This window comes from Pan paniscus, chromosome 4, assembly GCF_029289425.2.
Source record: "Pan paniscus chromosome 4, NHGRI_mPanPan1-v2.0_pri, whole genome shotgun sequence".
Lineage (NCBI taxonomy): Eukaryota > Metazoa > Chordata > Mammalia > Primates > Hominidae > Pan > Pan paniscus.
Window position 1 is genome coordinate 42,228,507 of NC_073253.2, and position 19,897 is coordinate 42,248,403.

Genomic DNA, 19,897 nt, shown 5'->3' on the forward strand with positions numbered 1-19,897 from the left:
CTAGATGATAGGAAAGGGGGATCTGAACTAGGGCTAATAAAAAGGAAAGATATTAAGAAAGTTATTTGAAAGATATTTAGGAGTTGGAATCAAGAAATGAGAAAGGAGGAGTCTAGGAGGGTTCCCAGGTTTCTGGGTAGAGCAAATGGACAGAAATGCTAGGTACTAGCAGTAAGATCCTGTGATCCCCTGCACAGAAGCTTAACACTACACAGAGAAATGGAGAATAGGATGTCACAACATTGATCCAACTTGTATTATTATGCCTGGAGGCATAGATCAGTAGTGGAGATGAACTGCTGCCTTATTCTTAATTACTATCCAGGCCCTCAAACTTTTACAATTCTTGATAACCAATTTGGTTGTGCAAAAGTTCTACCATAGACCAAGAGCAACAACCTTGACAATCACCTTAGAAATATTTCCTGTCCCTCTTCTGAGTACACAGTCAGCAACAGAAAACAGATTTCTATTTTACACAATTTTTTGTTTTTTTTTCTTGAGACAGAGTCTCTCACTCTGTTGCCTAGGCTGGAGTGCAGTGGCACGATCTTGGCTCACTGCAACCTCCGCCTCCCGGGTTCAAGCGATTCTCCTGCCTCAGCCTCCTGAGTATCTGGGATTACAGGCGCACACCACCATGCCTGGCTAATTTTGTATTTTTAGTAGAGACAGGGTTTCACCATATTGGCCAGGCTGGTCTTGAATTCCTGACCTCATGATCCACCCGCCTCAGCCTCCCAAAGTGCTGGGATTTCAGGTGTGAGCCACCGTGCCCAGCCTATTTTACAGCATTCTTATTTATTTATTTATTTATTTATTTATTTATTTATTTATTTATTTATTTTTTGAGACAGAGTCTCCCTCTAAGGCCCAAGCTGGAATACAGTGGTGCAATCTTGGCTCACTGAAACCTCTGCCTCCCAGGTTCAAGCTAGACTCGTGCCTCAGCCTCCTGAGTAACTGGGACTACAGGCACGTGCCACCACACTTGGTTAATTTTTGTATTTTTAGTAGAGACAGGGTTTTGCCACATTGTCTAGGCTGGTCTCCAACTCCTGGCCTCAAGTGATCCACCTGCCTCAGCCTCCCAAAGTGCTGGGATTGCAGGAATGAGCCACCATGCCTGGCCTTGGATATTCTTTTCAAAGGCTTGACTAACCACATCAAACACCACATTTATAAGATTTTTCCATTTCCTCACAGAAACACCTGATACCTGAATAGCAGAGGGAAACTTAAAATCTGGTTAGAAAATTTGTATCTCATTTTTTTATTTTTTGAGACGGAGTCAATGCGCCAGGCTGGAGGGCAGTGGTGCGATGTTGGCTCACTGCAACCTCCACCTCCCGTGTTCAAACAATTCTCCTGCCTCAGCCTCCCGAGTAGCTGACACTACAGGCACGTGCCACTACATCCAGCTAATTTTTGTATTTTTAGTAGAGACAGGGTTTCACCATGTTGGCCAGGATGGTCTCGATCTCTTGACCTCACGATCCACCTGCCTTGGCCTCCCAAAGGGCTGGGATTACAGGCATGAGCCACTGCACCCAGCCTGTGTCTCATTTTTGAGAGAACAAATTTCTTTCTTGTTAATTATTTACAATAGTATAGTTTCATTATATTGGGGAAAAAGATCCTTTTGGCCTTCTAAACTGGTTATAAGCCCTTAATGCAAACAGGATTGCTGGTTTACTTCAATTTAAACTAGGAATTTCAGCTTGGCTCACAAAAAGCTATATATTAATAGCTAGGGTTAAAGTCAATGCAGTTGGCCAGCTGAAAGTGGGCAACCTATAAGTACCAAACAGCAAAAAAGAAACTGCAGATTTGCTTGGTTATTTCACCCAATGTATGGCTCTCCAGTAAAAGTCTTATTCTGCATGGCAGGTGTAAATGAATAAACAACACAGACATATTTATGGTCCTTTCTACAGAAATATCTATGAGAAAAGCTACTGATATGTTTTATATTATGCTCAAAATATTCAAAAAGAAAAAGCTCAGCAACATTTGAAAAGCCAAAAAAACCTATCAAATAGAGGAGTTATTGGAGACTAGGCTGGGCATGGTGGCTCATGCCTGTAATCCCAGCACTTTGGGAGGCTGAGGCTGGCAGATCAACTGAGGTCAGGAGTTCAAGACCAGCCTGGCCAACATGGCGAAACCCTGTCTCTACTAAAAATACAAAAATTAGCTGGATGTGGTGGTAGGCACCTGTAATCCCAGCTACTCGGGAGGCTGAGGCAGGAGAATTGCTTGAACCTGGGAGGCAGAGGTTGCAGTGAGCCAAGATCATGCCGCTGCACTCCAGACTAGGCAACAGAGCAAGGTTCTGTCTCAAAAAACAAAACAAAACAAAACAAAACAAAACCCTAAAACAACAAGCAGAAAAGTTATTGTAGACTAAAATTATGCATTCAAAAGAAGGTAGAATAATTCTCTTTTGATTAAGAGAAAATAAGACTATGTTAAAGACTTGGCTGTCCCGAGAATTACATCCTTATTGTAAGTTGAGTTATAGAAGTGATCAGCTAGGACAGCCTTTTCCTTGGCATTATGAACACAAACAGATGTACTTAGTGAGAGAAGCATAACTTGCTTCTCCTTAAAATAATCATCAGAAAATTGAATGCTGCTGATAGTTAGCTTTAATAGGGGGAAATGGACAGGAAAAAGGTTCTTTTAGAGAACTGCAGAAGGCAAGGGGGCTTTTTTTTTTTTTTTTTTTTTGAGACAGAGTCTCACTCTGTCACCCAGGCTGGAGAGCAGGGGCACCATCTCAGCTCACTGCAACCTCCGCCTCCTTGGGTTCAAGTGATTCTCATGCTTAAGTCCCCTGAATAGCTGGAATTACAGGCATGCACCATGACGCCCAGCTAATTTTTGTATTTTTAAAACAGATGGGGTTTCACCATGTTGGACAGGCTGGTCTTGAACTCCTGACTTCAAGTGATCCACCCGCCTCGGCCTACCAAAGTGCTGGGATTACAAGCGTGAGCCACTGTGCCGGGACGGCAAGGGGCTTTTTAAAGCCTGGAAGCGTCTACATGATTTCTGGGAGGTCAGGAGAATCCCATCAACAGAATGAACTAAACTGTGTTAAATCAGTTTCAATTAGTTATCAGGTTACCTACATGGAACAGATAGTTCTATTTCTTTAAATTTACTAGGTATAGTTTATTAATGTTAGCATGTAAATATAAGAAGTATTTACATAATATTTATAAAGTTATGGCAAAATAAATTTTTTCTTATAGAGAACACATAATCTAGACGAACAAATGTGTTCTGAATCTCAGCTGGTCCATTCTAAAGGTATTAACTTCCACCTAGTGGTCATTTCTAGAACTGAGGGCACGAAATTCCAGGAGGAAACTTTAGATAAACTTTCCCTTAAAAAAGGTATTGCAGTGCTTCCAGGAACGGTGCACCCATGGCCAGGTGCAGTGGCTCACGCCTGTAATCCCAGCACTATGGGAGGCCGAGGTGGGCAGATCACGAGGTCAGGAGATCGAGACCATCCTGGGTAACATAGTGAAACCCTGTTTCTACTAAAAAAAAAAAAAAAAAACAAACAAAAATTAGCTGGGTGTGGTGGCACGTGCCTGTAATCCCAGCTACTCAGGAGTCTGAGGCAGGAGAATCGCTTGAACCCAGCAGGCGGAGGTTGCAGTGAGCTGAGATTGTGTTACTGCACTCCAGCCTGGCAACAAAGCTAGACTCTGTCTCAAAAAAAAAAAAAAAAAAATCAATTGTCAGTGACATCATTTTATAAATAAAAAAGGACACACACACTTACCTCCATTTTCTGATTTTTCTGAAATACTAGACAATTTCCAAAAGGCTTTCATTTGTTCTGCATTCCTGCAATAAGAACAGATATCTTCAGGTTTTGTGTCTAGTATAGTACCTGACACATGAATGGGACCTCAATAAATAAGTGTATTTTAAATATTTTCACTACAACAAATATATTGCTAAGTTTAAGTAGTATTAACTGGTGAAAATGTGTTTACGATATAGTATAAATATAATGCTGTATCTTTTTCAATTAATGGAAGTTTACCAAATTATGTAATTCTTCTCATTCCTATTGGTCAGAGAAAGTAAAATGGAATGTGTATAGGGATCAGTACCTTCATTAGTCAAGGAAGACACATGTTATTAAATGATGAAGCAACTATAAAGAGTGGTTAGAGTCTATACTAATACTAACAGAGGGGACAGGAGAAGTTGCTAAGAGACGGCAGTAACTAATACTATTAAACACTAATTAGATAGGTGTTCCTGATCCTATAGACTTGCCAGATGCTATATTTAATCCATAAAATATTTGTATTTTTTAAATGAAAAAAAAAAAAAAAAGAAGTTTAGAGAGGTCAAGCACTCTGCCTAATGGTAAAGTTAGTATGGAATCATTGAAGTCTGGGTGGTACTTAGAGCAAAACTAGTTTTGTTTATTTTTGATTAAGGTTACTATGGTTTGACTAGTAAAATGAACTGCATCTTTTACAGCGTGGTTTCTATGGAAAAAGGCACAAAAATTTTTCAAACTTCTAAGAAAACTTACAGAACTTGGGTTCTAGAAGTTGGGGATTGCAACAAAAATTTAGTGGGAATTCAGAAACGTATGTTTAATTTACCATATTGCAGGGGGAAGGGACTGCATGTTCGTTACTCCTCCATCCACTGGTACCACCACCTGTATGTTGGAAAGCACACTAGGTGCCACCATAGCTTCTGGATTGTATTTATAATCCACTCTAAGATCTGTGGTGCTAGCACTACATTTCCAGTATGTTGCAAGATTCAGAGGAGTGGACTGAATACCATTTGATGATACCTTTAAAGAGAAAAGAACAAACAATTGTTTTTGGCCTGAAAAGTTAAGAAGTCATGTTAATGACATGGACACTTGAACATGTAAGTCCACAAAATCAAAAATATCTAATGAGGGGACTATCTGTTGGCAGAGTGAAGCAGACCTATCTCAAAGGAGTAAGGATCATTCTCAATGTGGGGACCTACTACTACTTACGTCAAAATTGCTGTGGTGCTTGTTTATAACACACATTCCCTTAGCTCCAACTGCAGAAAATCTGATTCAACAGCTTAGGGACAGGGCCCAGAAATCAACATTTTATGAAGGAATTCTTAATTATGCATGTAAAGTTTGCGAATCTTCCAACATTCAACACAGAATTCAAAGATTCTTCATACATTATAAGAATTCAGATTTAGAACACGAGAAAAAAGGTCACCACGTAGTACCACAAGTTGGAATTAGAATACTTCCAACTTCAAATGTTTAATCACATGACTCACAGTAAATGGTATAATTCCTTCAAATTCTTAAGCTCCTTGTCCAATGGCTCCTTTTTAAGGAGACCTACTCTGACTGCTCTGTTTAAATTTACACTGAAAACTGTATTTTCAATCTTCCTTACCTTAGTCTATACTTTTTCTTTTTTCCATACCACTCATTTTCTAACATAGAATATTATGATGATTATTTTGAGGCAGGGTCTCACTCTGTTGCCCAGGCTGGAGTGTAGTGACATGCTCATGGCTCACTGCAGCCTCAACCTCCTGGGCTCGAGCAATCCTCCCTCCTCAGCCTCTGTACTAGCTAGGACTACAGGCTTGTGCCATCACACCCAGATAATTTTACATTTTTTGTAGAGATGGCGTTTCTTTTTATTGCCCAGACTGGTCTTGAACTCCTGGGCTCAAGCAATCTTCTCGCCTCAGCCTCTCAAAGTACTGGGATTACAGACCAGAGCAACGAAGTCCAGCCCATAGAATATTACTGATCTTTACTGTCTCCCTGTCCTACTCCCAGCAATTACATGCACTGAATAATACACATCTGTTGAATAAATGAACACCTGTAAGAAACTTTAAGTCAATTTAAGTGGCAGCACTTTTTTGTTCTTTAAGTATTTTTCTAGAAACATAAGCCATTTTAATAAAATTACCCTATTAAAAACTCAAAAAATAGAGAAATATAAAGTAGGAAATTTATCCCTTGGAATCCTGGCATATATCCTTCCAGACTCTTCAGGCATATGCAAACATAGATCCATGTCATTCTTTTTAATGGCTATAGTAATTAATTTCCTCCTCTGCTGATGTGTATGTACTTAGGTGCTTTCTAAACAATGCTACAGCAAATATCCTTTATGCCTTATCTTCATCCAACTGTGTATTTCTGATGATTTCTGGAAGTGGAATTGTTGAATTAAAGGTTACATCTTTCAACAATCTAACAGAATTGCCTTCTAAGAGGTTTTACTTGCATCCTATTAACAAGTGATCATAACCTTCTTAATACTGGATAAAGCGAACTTTCATTTTTGTAAATCTGATGGGCTAAAACTGACACCTCATTGTTATCTTAGTATTTACTGCTCTCATTACTACTGACATGAAGCATCTTTCCATAGGTTATTTGTCTATTGAGTTATTCACATGTTGCTTACAAATTTACAAGGGCTCTTTGGGGTAAGCCCTTTGGTTCATCTTATGTGTCGTAAATACTTTTCCCACAGATTAAATACTGATTGTGTTTAAAGGTTTAACAAAATATTTTATAAACACACACATTTATTTATCAAATATCTCATTCTCTTCTTACATGGCTTCTGGGTTTCATATCATACTTAGGTCTTCTGCACTTCAAGATTAAAATATGTAATAAATATGTATTACATATATACACACACAGAGAAATACATATACAGTTGTTCCTCAGCATACTTGGGAGGGTGGGTTCCAGGACCCCTGTGTATATACTAATCTGTGCATACTCAAGAAACATAGTTGGCCCTGTGGGACCCACATATAGAAAAAGTTGGCCCTCTGTTTATACATGAGTTTTGCATCCACAATCATTGCATTTTCAATTGGTGTTTGGTTAAAAACAATCCTCGTATAAGTGGACCTGCACAGTTTATAGATCCTTTTTGTTTAAGGGTCAACTGTATCTTCACCCATGCCTTTATTTTAGTACCTTTATGGTATGGTATCTTTTATTATTATTATTAAACCTTTGATACACATGGATTTTACTTTGGCTAAAAGTCTAACAGGGATTCACCTTAATTTTTTTCTCAAGTGTCTAGCTTGCTATCCTCAACATCATTTTTTGAAAAATTCATCACGTCCACATTGCCTTGAAATGCTACTATGTCGTACAAACAATTTTCCATTTATTCTTAGATCTATTTCTGGATACTCTAATCTATTCCTTCATCTGGCCATCTACTGCTGCGTTAGTTCCAAACTATTTTAAATACTGTCTATACTAAGCTTTCCCATTAAAGCTAAAACATTACTCCACTTTACTGTTTAAAACATTTCTTGCCAGGAGCGGTGGTTTGTGCCTTTAGTCCCAGTCACTCGGGAGGCTAAGGCTGGAAGACTGCTTGAGCCCAGGAGTTTGAGGCTGCAGTGAAATGTGATCACGCTACTCTACTCCATCCTGAGCAAGAGAATGGGACTCCATCTCTTTAAAATAAAAAATTCTTGACTTATTCTTGTAAGCTTTATTCTTCTAGAGAAACGTGAAAATGATTGTCAAGCCTCCAAACACAAAGACGTAACTCTACTGGGTTTCTGATCAGTATTATATTAGATGTATAAGTTAACTGAGAAACAGCTAAACTTTTACAGCATGAATCTTTCCATATTCAAGTCACTAGAGATTGTGTTGTGTTTCTTCCTAATTGTTCTTTGTGAATATTTTTCTCCACTAGTTTTTGTAATTGGTTTTGAAAGTTATTAATTTTGGTATTAATTACTAAACTGACCACCTATATTAAATGTCCTTATGTCAAATAGTTCTTCAATTGGTTCTCGTGAGAGGAATATATCACCTGTAAGCAATAATAATTTTGATTCCTCTTTCCCAGTATTTATTAATGCTTATTTTGTTCTCTTACCTGACTGTACTGGCTAACACATCCAGAAAACTCTTATATACTAACAGGATCTACTAATGGGCATCTCTGCCATTCCTAACTTTAATTGATTACTTTGGGAGTTTCATTGTTAAGACTGATACTGCTAGTCTTTTCAGCTTAAGGACAAATTTATGCATTTATATTTACTCAGTATTTTAATCATGAATAAATGGTGAATTTTACCAAACTGGTCAAAATCTCCACTGGCTTATAAACAGATTTTCTAATTTCAAAACATCCTTGAATTTCTGGGAAAAAACTCACTTGGCTATGACATACTTATTCATTTATATGCTAGATTCCATTTTTTAATATTTTAATTTAGAATTTTTGCAATGTCGTGACACTCACCTGATACTTTAATACATCTACATTATAATAAGAAGCAGCTGGATTTTGCTCTGACAGCTTCTTGAGGTAGACAGTAACAGCTTGCATGTTCATCCAAAAATCTTTTGTGTTGGAATCACATTGTGATGGATCACTACATATATAAAAAATATATTTGTTATTTTATTGACTTATCTTTATGTTTTGCCTCTGTGTAGTAATTTGGTGACACAGGAAAAACTAGTAGAAATAAACCAAGAGGTGGGATGAAGGAAAATTAGATCAGGGGATGAAGAATGGAACACAGGAGAAGCTTGCTTGAAAGATAAGATGGAGAGAGAGAAAAGAATCTTAAAATAACTATTAGCACCACTGAAAACAAAATAAAAAGACAGCAGAAGGGTGTTTAGTAAGAATAATTTTGGTATGGTTTTCAAATTGAATATTATTATTTCAAAGAAGAAGGGGGAAAACATTTTTTTTTGAGACAGGGTCTAGCTCTGTCACCAAGGCTGGAGTGCAGTGACACGATCTTGGCTCACTGCAACCTCTGCCTCCTAGGCTCAAGCGATTCTCCCACCTCAGCCTCCTGAGTAGCTGGGACTACAGGAACGCACCATCATGCCCAACTAATTTTTGTTCTTGTTTTTTTGTTTGTTTGTTTGTTTGTTTTGGTAGAGATGGGGTTTTGCCACATTGCTCAGGCTGGTTTTGAACAACTGGGCTCAAGCAATCCACCTGCCTCAGCCTCCCAAACTGCTGGGATTACAGGTGTGAGCCACTGTGCACAGCAGGAAAGAAAATCTTAAAATGAAATTTCAACCTTCAAAACAAAAAGTACACAAACCTGAACACAAGCTGTGCATTTGGAAGAATCTGCTCTAGTCTGCTGATATTTTTCACCCTGAAGCACAACACAGCTGGAGTTGGATTGCTGGTGAAGACTTTAATAATTCCACTTGGAAATGACATTGTCACATCACCAGTGATCTTCACAATACACCTAAAACAGGGATTTTGAAAAGTGTTTAAATAAAATGCTCTAATCTCTATTTAAAGTATTTGGTTTAAAAAGGCACAAGCGTGCGCGTGCGCACGCACACACGTACCTATATGTGTGTATATCTATATCCTTTATCATAACTATAGATTATTTTTTCAATTTAATTTTTAAAAATTATATACATGAAATGGTATACTCATCTAGCATCATCTTTTCCTGGAATTAAACTCTAAACACAAATACAAGCACACTGATAATATTCCTTCACTTTTTTGTGATAACCACTCCCTCCCTGGAAGGATATTGCTTTCCTCATAATGCTATACCTAGTTGTGGCTATTTTTCCCTCCCAAACCCCAAAAAGCACTGGGCCTGGTGATGGTGATGGTAGCTGTCCCCCTTGCTCCTCATTGCTTCTTCCAACCCTCTATTCTTTCTTCCTTTGAAACATATAACTACATAGCCAAAACTCTCAACTGGACCCCTTTGGTAATCCTATCACATTTCCCAAGTCTATTTATTCTTCTTTTGGTCTTTTCCTAGCTTCCCCTTTTATCTCTAACCTGCAATAGTCCTTCCCCCAACTCTTAGCTGATGACTGTGCTCTTCATTTTACTGAGGAAATAAAAAAATAACTTCCTCATACTCTCACTAGTAAATCTACCTAACTTTTTATCCATATATTCTGCAGTCCATACTGTCTCAACAGATAATCAATTTCTGCACCTCAGGCCAATCCCAGCAATTCTGCACTGGAACTCATCTGCTCTTATATACTGAAGGACTTCATTCATGTGATTGTTCCCTCTTTTTTTCTGCAAGTCCTGTTTTTCCGTAAATAATGGATCTTTCCCATCAGCATGCAGACATGCTCAAATATATATCATCTTTTAAAAAACACAAAAATGAAAATAAATAAAACCCTTCCACCACCTCACTCCTGCTACCATTCCATTTCTCTGCTCCCACTTAGACCAAAACATCCTGAAATAACTGCATTTGTTCTTTCCAAATATAGCTGTCTAGACTGCATCACCTTCGGCTCCTGAACACTCTCAAAGCATACTTTCATCTCCACTATGCCACTAAAATCTCTCTTGTGAATGTCACCAATTATTGTCAATGGTCAATTTTTCTTGACCTGTCAAGCAGCATCAGATACAGGTTCACACCTACCTTCAAGAAATGATTTATTCACTTAGTTTCTAGACACGGGTCTATTGGTTCTCTCCTCACCTCTCTTGCTGCTTGCTCTCTCAAATTCCTTTGTTAAATCATTCTCATCTTCCTGTTTTCTAAACACTGGAGGGAATCAAGACTTAGTTTTCAGATCTCTTTTCTATCTATTCCTTAAGGCCACTAATTTTGAGTATTATCTACAAACTAATTACACTACCAAGTATTTTATCTCTAGCCTAGACTTACCCCTTGAACTCCAGAATCATGTATCCAAGTATCAATTCAACATTTCCACTAAGATGTCTTAAACTTCAAACTTAGCATTTTGCCTCCAACAAATCTTGACAATTCTGTTCTCAAAATATATTCAGAATCTCATTACTACTCATCACCTGCTCTGCTAATAGCCTTATACAAGCCACCATTATCTCTCACCTGGACTTCTGTAATCAATTTTCTAACTTTCTCTCTGCATCAATTCTGACTGCCTACCGCACCCTCTGCCCCCAGTTTATTCTCCATACAGCAACCAGCGCTCCTCTGAAAACACATGTAATTTCATCATTCCTCTGCTCAAAGCCTCCACTGGCTTTCCATGTTACTCAAAATAAATTCCAAATTCTTTATCATGGCCTACAATGCCTAACCTGGTCTCATACCTCTCCGGACTCATCTTCAAGTACTCTCCTGTTTACTCCTACTCAGTGACATGGTTTTGCTTGCTGTTTCTTGAATATACCAAATATGCTTTTACCTTGGTATCTTACACTCACTGGTTCCCTCTTCCTGAAATACTTTCCTCAGATATCTGCATGGCTTGCTCCTCCATGTCTTTCAACTACCTGCTTAAATTAACCTCAAAAAAGTTTACCCTGATCATTCTATCTAAAATAGTAGCCCTCTATCTAATGTTATTCTCTAGTCTCTAACCCTGGTTTATTTTTCTTCATAGTGTGTATCAATATCCAATACATACAGCTGTTTCTTTGATATTTAGTTTTCCCTCACTATAATGCAAGCTCAGGAGAGAACTCTTTTGTTTACTAAAGTATCCTCAGTGCACATGTAACAGAGTCTTAGAAATAATAGGTGCTCAAGTATTTGATGAATGAATGTACATTGAATGCAATCGTCAAATGACTACCTTAGATAGCAAAAAAGCAGGTAAATAAACAACAGAAAACTGTAACCTACACAGAATCAAAATGTAATTCTTAAAATTTACCACCAAGCCCCACCACCTCCTCCACCCAACACACATACATACGCATACATGTATATATTTTAAAAACTAACTTGGTGGGATCTGCTCCTTTAAAATAGGCATTAACAGATTCTGTAAGGGCAACTGCCACAGGTAAGGTATCCTGATTTCCAAGGCTGACAGGGCTGGGACCCCGTGACACACCTAGAATATACACAATTAACTTGTTAAATCCTTCAGAAAGACATAAATTAAATATCAAGATAGTTAGATTCACATTGTTAGGCTGTCACAAACGACCCTACCACTGGTTTCAGTGATGTCCCATGATAAATCTGGGGGCTAAGAAATATAGTATAAAACAAACTGGAGCATTAATACAAAGGACAAAAAAAAACCAGGAAGACATGTCACACAGACATTTCTTTTAAATGGAAAGACAGAATGGTTAAGGAATGTCAGAATAAAAAAGCCCTTGACTAAACAGCTAAAATTTCAAAAATATTGGCTTCAAAAACATTCAAATACCAAATTCCTCCAGGTTCTATCAATCATATACTTCAGGGCATTATTTAAGGCCAATTTAGGATTTTTGTATTTAAGTTTTTCTATCCAAGTAGTAATGTTTCATACACTACTCATTATTATTATAATTCTCTTTAACCTTCTCTTTGTCTGATGCTTGTATTGTATTCCCACATTACTTTGCCTCAATATTTGACTAATAAATACTTGACTAATAACATTATTAAAAAAAAAAAAAACCCTGGCCAAAGTTCACTCAGATAAGACACCTTTTAGAGTCAAATCAGAGAAAGATCAGTGTCTACAGAGCAAAATTAAAATGTAAACAAATTTATGCAAGTGTTCAGGTTTCTGTTTATTGTTTTAAATTTAACCTAAATGAAGTATCCCCTCAAAATAGTGCATTGCCTTTGTTTTTCTTCACAAACGCACTCTTCTTACCACTGCGTGCCTTACTGCTACTGCTACTGATTTTCCAAAGTGGGAGCATTTCATTTAATAAATAAAATGCAATTTTATAAAAATATATGAGAGTTTGTTATAATTATTCATCCTTAGTGAAAAAAATAAATAATCTAGGTCAACACTTATCTCTGAAATTTGAATATATGCTTTTCTTATATGTTACACAACATTAACAGCCATCAGACATTTTTATTTCAGATGCGACTCCTGTAGTGAAACAATGAATTACCTCTGAGATACCGTAAATATTAATTCTGATAAAAATCAGTACTGGTTTTTTCTGCCTCACAACTAAATCTGAGATGCTACAAATAGTGAAAAAAGATACTCTGTTAGCTTGGTATTCTAGATTTTGAAGGAATTTGTATTTATAAGGTTCTTCACAGTTAAAAAGTTATTCACGAAATCACAACAGCGACTATGTATTAACCACCATGTGCCAGGCACTTTGCTAGGGGGACATTTAAAAAAAATGGTGCCTTTTTGAAGCACAAGTACTAGTTTTGCAAAGCAGAAGCAAAACAAAAAATGTGAGGGAGAGGCTGGAGTGACAAAAAGACACAAAGATGAGGCTGGAAAAGTGCTCATGATCCAGATTAGGTATGAAAGACCTTTAATTTTATCCTTTTGTCACTAGAAACCACTGATAATGTTTGAGAGAAACATTATTAGGCTTTTATGTAGTAAGATCTCTCTGAACACAGAGTAAATCCTAGATTGAAGGGAAAAATGACTGTTGGCAGGGAATCAAGTTTGGATCAGGTGAGAGCAGTTAGGTGAAAGCTAGTGGCCTGATCAAGTGTCATTAGTTTTGGGATGCAAGAAAATATCAAGTGAAAAAAAGCTGATTAAGTATACATTTACTGATTATAAATATAAAAATATATGTTTGTACACTGGAAAACTTCACTGTAAATCTAACTTAGTTCAATCCACTTTTTTCCCTAATATATTGTTCTAAACAAGAGGGTCATCAGAAATTCAGGAAAACATATTTTCTGAAAAAGACAAAGGCTGTAATAATCTTTTCTCTCCAATTTTGTAACTGTAGTAAAATAAACTTAACATAAAATTTACCATCTTAATCATTCTTAAGCATACAGTTCACCGGTATGAAATATATTCATAACGCTGTGCAACAATCACTATCATCCATCTCCATAACTCTGTTCGTCTTATAAAACGGAAACCCTATACCCATGAAACAATAACTCCCACCAGTTTCCCCAGCCCCTGGCAACCACCATTCTACTTGCTGTCTCTATGAGTTTGACTACTCTTTAAGTACCTCATATAAGTGGAAGCATACAGTATTTAACTTAGCACAATGTCTTCAAGGTTCATCCATGTTATCATAGCATGTTAGAATTTCCTTCCCTTTTAAGGCTGAATAATATTCTATTGTATGCATATACCACATTTTGCTCATCCATTCATCCAACAATGGACATGGCTTGCTTCTACCTTTTGGCTGCTGTGAATAGTGCTGCTATGAACAGGAGTAAACAACTATCTCTTTGAGGTCCTGCTTTCAATTCTTTTGGGTATATACCCAGAAGTAAAATTGCTGGATCATATGTAAATTCCATTTTTCATTTTCCGAGGAACAATCATACTGTTTTCCACAGCAGCTGTACCATTTTACATTCTCACCAACAGTGCACAAGCCTTCCAGTTTCTCCACATCCTCACCAACATTTGTTATTGTAATACTATTTTATTAAAATTATACTCTCTTAAATATGAAATTAATATATTCCCTGACCAGGTGTACTGGCTCATGCCTGTAATTCCAGTACTTTGGGAGGCTGAGGTGGGAGGACTGCTTGAACCCAGGAATTTGAGCTTATAGTGAGCTATGATCATATCCCTGAATTTCAGTCTGGACAATGGAGTGAGACCCTGTCTCATTAAAAAAAAAAAATGTCTCTTGAGTAACTCACACAAATGAATATTTATATAAAGTCAATGGTAACATTAATGTCTACTACTGCTTTGACACTAAAAATTAAAAGAAACCTGCATAAATATTCTTTTCAACAATCTAATCTGGGCACATAACACAACTCTGTAAATTATTATGCCTAGCTTCCCTGTAAATTATGCCATCACTGAAACATTGGCAAGCAGAGAAAAGTATTGGAAAGTTGAAGAAAAACTCAAAACCCACTTAACAGTTGGCATATTCCCTTTCATATTTTCTATTTTTGTTTTTCTTTCAAGATCATATTGCACATGGATACTTCAAAAAATGAATAGGAAATATGTACTTAAATAGTCTTTTAAAAAGTCTAAAACTATACTGTATTATTCCAAATAAATAATTTCTTAGAAATAAAAATTTATTCTCTTAATAAGGGTAGATTGTGGTTTCTAATTTTGGTTTGTTACATATTTAGATAATTTTGTTTTGAAAATGTAGAGAGCTTATAAACTTGAGGTACATAACAGGTATAGGGTACCTTCTTATAACAATCAATGGATATTTATGTAGAATTCCTTTCCGCTCAGAAATAAAACACAGACACCCACTCCCTACTATCTCCTATCATCTCCATGCTTCTAACTTCATCTGTATGGTTTTCGTATATGACAGCCTTTGCTCTACTAATTTAGGTATTAGAGGTTTTTTTTTTAACTGACATATTCCTTTTAGTTCTTTTTGGATGACTTCTTACCTGATTTGGATAGCTTTAGAATTAAGATTTATTGACATTTCTTAAAGCTGAGTTGAGGAAAGCAGAGAAGAAAATGCAAAAATATCGTGTTTTTATAGTTGGGGATTTGATATAATGGATCCTATTCAGCAAGTTGGGGATTTGATATAATGGATCCTGTACAGCAATTTGATGGAATTAGCACAAAACTGAAATAGTTAATCTTAGCATAATTCTTGATTTCTGAGACATCATACAATTCTGGAAAAGGAAAAGTTGGATAACGAAATATTTTAGATACACTTAAGGACCATTAGTCAACACATACATTTGCTTCTGATACAATACCTGGTGACGTCTCACAGTGCTTTTCAATTTCAGTGTGTGTCCCAATCAAATTATCATCTTCTATTGTATTTAAATAAAACAAAATAATGCAGAAAAAGAAAATATTTTCACGAAACAAGGAGAATCAGAAACTTAAATCCACACAGCGTTGAAAAATCATGGCAAAGAAAGAGAACTTTTTAGGTAGATTTTTAAAATCTTTGTTGTATAAAATTCACATACAACCTGCCTTGCCTGTATTATCACTGTCACCTGCTTTTGGTTGTCCTATTGCCAGCAATGTCTCAAACCATAAACTAATATGTACCAATTCAATAGAAATTAAAGTTTCCATCACAAACAAAAAACCCCCTGAATAATCTAAAGATAACTGAAAAAAAAAAAAAAAAAAACCTAAAGCGAAAATAAGGTTACCCAGACCACCTGCCTGCTTTCTAGTAGGTCCCAGTTAGGTTTTTTAGGACTAAAATATAGATTCTGTGGGAAAAAATTAAAACCACACAAACAAAAAATAAAAATGAAGTATTCATTAAACCAAAGGGCAAACTTATTAGACATATTCAGTTTATATAAAATTAAAAGATAGGAAAAATGCTGTGTTCACAAAGGTAATAAGATGGTGACATCATGTTTAGACATTTAGAAATCAAGCCATTTTATATTTCATTCTAGCCTATATTACTTATCGTCTTTTTACAATGGCCACACACTAGTTGCATTTCTCCTATGTGAGCCTTGACAAATCAACTGGAATTAAATCAGCTTAATTAGGGCTGTGGTTATCAAACTTAGCATGCATCAGAATCACCTGGAATGCCTATTAAACAACTGCTAGTTCCACTCCCAGGGTTTCTGATTTTAAAAGTCTGCATTTCTAAGAAGTACCCAGGTAATGCAGATGCTGCAGGTCCAAGGACCACACTTTGACCATTACTGAATTAGTGCTCGGTTAGTGAAAATCAGTGATTTGCATTATCAAGAATAAACCCATCACTACTTAAACCAGCAGCAATAAGTACAGTTATAATTTTTATGAGAAGCTGTTATGTCCTGCAACACAGCTGCTTTGTCTAAGTGGCTTTGTGCTTTATTATCCTAACAATGGGTGAAAAAGGTAGTAAGAATTTGTAGAAAAAACTGAGTAGAAATGATGACAAAAAAACTCTTGAGCAAAGTCTAGATGTAGTAAAATACTGAATTTGTTTGGTGAGGTTTAGGTTCGTATAGCTATGCTTCATGGATCCTCAACCCCCAGGCCACAGTCTAGTACCCAGCTGCACAGAAGGAGGAGAATGTGAATGTGAATGTCATCTGTATTTAAAGTAAACCGCCCCCCACCCCATCACTCAAATTACAGCCTGAGCTCTGCCTCCAGTCAGATCAGCAGTGGCATTAGACTCTCATAGGAGCAAGAACCCTATTGTGAACTGTGCATGTGAGGGATCTAGGTTGCACACTCTTATGAGAATCTAATGCCTGATGATCTGCCATTGTCTCCCATCACCCCCAGATGGGACTGACTAGTTGCAAGACAAAAAGCTCAGGGCTCACACTGATTCTACACTATGGTGAGTTATATAATTATTTCATTATATATTACAATGTAATAATAATAGAAATAAAGTGCACAATAAATGTAATGCACTTGAATCATCCTGAAACCATCCTCTTGACCCCAGTCCATGGAAAAATTGTCTTCCACAAAACCAGTCCCTGGTGCCAAAGGTTGGGGACCACTTCCCTAAGAGCTATTTTTAAGTCTTGAAATTCTTGTGGAAAAATATAATTCACTGCAAGCACAAATTGTTTTCTTTCATTCAATCATTTTCAAAACACTATTGTTTTTAAAACATAAACTTTCTTAGAAATGCAACTATCAGTTCACAGAAGGAAGAACTGCATTTTGTTTTGCCTTCAACTATTTATATTGATCAGCAATTTATAAATTTAACTCATTCTTAACGGTGCTAACCACAGTTAAAATTCTTCTATCCAGATAACATAGACTGTGAAACAGAAAAGCAAAGCATGGACAGTTTAATAAATTCCAGGTGTGTTTCCAGAAAAACAAAATTTATAATGTTAAATTCTTCATTAGCCCATTTAAAAATATATACATATTTAGCATACATATACTTTGTACACTACATTTCACATGTAATTGATGATAATCACTTACCTACTGTTGGAGTATTGGCAGCACTCAATGAAGCAGATGATGAGATAGAAGAAGAACTTTCTGCCCGGGCTAATGGTGCAGCAGGAGGTGGGCTGGTGTTGGAAGTTACAGGTGGGCTGAATGGCCTGGGCTTAAAAACAAAAAGTTATTTATCAAAATGCTAAAACAATACCTCTCTTATTACAGAAGATTTTTAAGTATGAGGTAAATTTAACATACCAAACCAAATTTACTGTGTGAGTTTCTTGTAACTTAGTATCAGAGATGCCATATATCATATCATTTTTAAGAACATACTAAAGCCTGAAAAGATTATTTTGAAATAATGCTGTAAAAAAGGTCTTTGTGCATAAAAATTTTTCTGTATTTAAAAAAGTATGTTTAAGACAGATTCTCAGAAGTTAAATTAGTTTAAACAGTATAAACGTTCTTCCCAAACTGCTTCCCAAAAGGGTTATTCACTTTACCTGACTATAAATATAAGAAAATTATTTCTCTACACCCTTGCCAGAAACAAATGGATGAGTCACAGAAGAAGAAAAAGGGATTAAAAATTTTTTCTAGCTAATTTAGAAAATAATAAAACCTTCACTTTTATGAATGGGTTGATGTAATTTGGGGAGGTTTTAGTATTATCTGAGCTTTCACTAAGCCTTTGCCTTATTTTCTTGCAAATATTTTCCTCCTTAAATATTGCTTGTCCTTTACACTTTTGGTGTTTACAAATCTGTTCACATTTTCCTCATTAATTCCTTGTAATGCTTCCTCACTGAGAAAACTCACTCCATACAAAGGTTTGAGCGACTCAATTCTGTTGTCTTCCCAATTTTCTAATTAAACATAAAACAAATATAAAAAATATAACTCCAATTCATTTATCTTTTACTTTGGTGAACAGATTCTTTTCCTTCCAAATTCCTAACTGTACCAATAATTCAGTAGCAACACTTCCTGAGGTGTTTTGCTTTCTTAAAAAATAGGCGTATTTGTCTTCATTTAAAAAAAAAACAAAAACCTTTTCCTGCTTATAAAAGTATTAGGCAAATAGATATTTATTTAGTGTCTACTATGTGTCTGACCCTGGATTAGGTACTAGATACAAAGCTGTGAACAAGAAAGATAACTGTCCTCAGTTATTTGAGGAACATGAAAAAAAAGCAAAAACAAAACCCTACTTGCATTCATACACTAGTCAATTCTTCATTGCATGAATATAAACTTAGAGATATACATTTTAATAAAACTGTCATTTTACTGCAAAAAGTGTTTTACAATTTGTAACCCCCTACCCATTTAACTATTTTTTCCAGAGTACAGCTTTTTGATGACTCATTATGATGGACAATAGGTTGAAAAAACTCAGCAGGATGCTAAAAATGCAGCTGTGTATATATGCAGACCAAGGTGGTGCAGGACATTGGGTTGAACAGATACTGATCAACAGCTAGTCTGAAACTTACAAGCTTGGAAAAAGTCTTGAGATCAACTACTGTGGGACATTTCTCCTATGGCAACATAACCTCTAGGCCAACATAATGTGACTGCCTTTTTAATTTTTTTTAGGAAAAGGCAAAAACAGCTCTTTTCTCAAGTGGTTTTCTCTAATTTTAGAATTATGCTATCTACTACAGTGGCCAATAGCATGTGAAATGTGACTAGTCCAAATTGAGATGTGCTATAACATACAGAGCAAATTTTGAAGACACAGCATACACACAAAAGGAATGTAAAATCTCATTAATTTTCATGTTGAATGTGTTAAAATAATATTTTTATATAGCAGATAAAATATATTACAATGAATTCCATTGTTTTTCTATGTGGCTACTAGAAAACTTTAAATTATATGTTGCTTATATTATATTTCTATTGGACGGCATTGCTTTAAAACAATGTTTCTGAAACATTAGCAGGCATCAGAATCACATGGAGGGCTTGTTAATAATACACAGTTGCTTGGCCCCTCCCCTGAATTTCCAATTTGCCTGGGGTGAAGCCAGAGAAACTATTTCTACCAAATTCCCTGGTGATGCTAATGCT

At 36.3% G+C, this 19,897-nt stretch overlaps 1 protein-coding gene across 2 annotated transcripts in view; it reads right to left on the reverse strand.

The window, feature by feature from the left end:
* Positions 1–19,897, reverse strand: part of FCHO2 (FCH and mu domain containing endocytic adaptor 2) — a 138,797-nt gene that overhangs the window by 3,892 nt on the left and 115,008 nt on the right. For both annotated transcript variants that reach the window (XM_055112318.2, XM_063604202.1), the window contains exons 19-24: positions 17,858–17,987; positions 11,776–11,887; positions 9,145–9,300; positions 8,319–8,451; positions 4,647–4,846; positions 3,803–3,867 (exon numbers count right to left, since the gene is read on the reverse strand). In XM_055112318.2, coding sequence (XP_054968293.1) covers positions 3,803–3,867; positions 4,647–4,846; positions 8,319–8,451; positions 9,145–9,300; positions 11,776–11,887; positions 17,858–17,987 — 796 coding nt within the window. The remainder of the gene's footprint in view (positions 1–3,802; positions 3,868–4,646; positions 4,847–8,318; positions 8,452–9,144; positions 9,301–11,775; positions 11,888–17,857; positions 17,988–19,897) is intronic.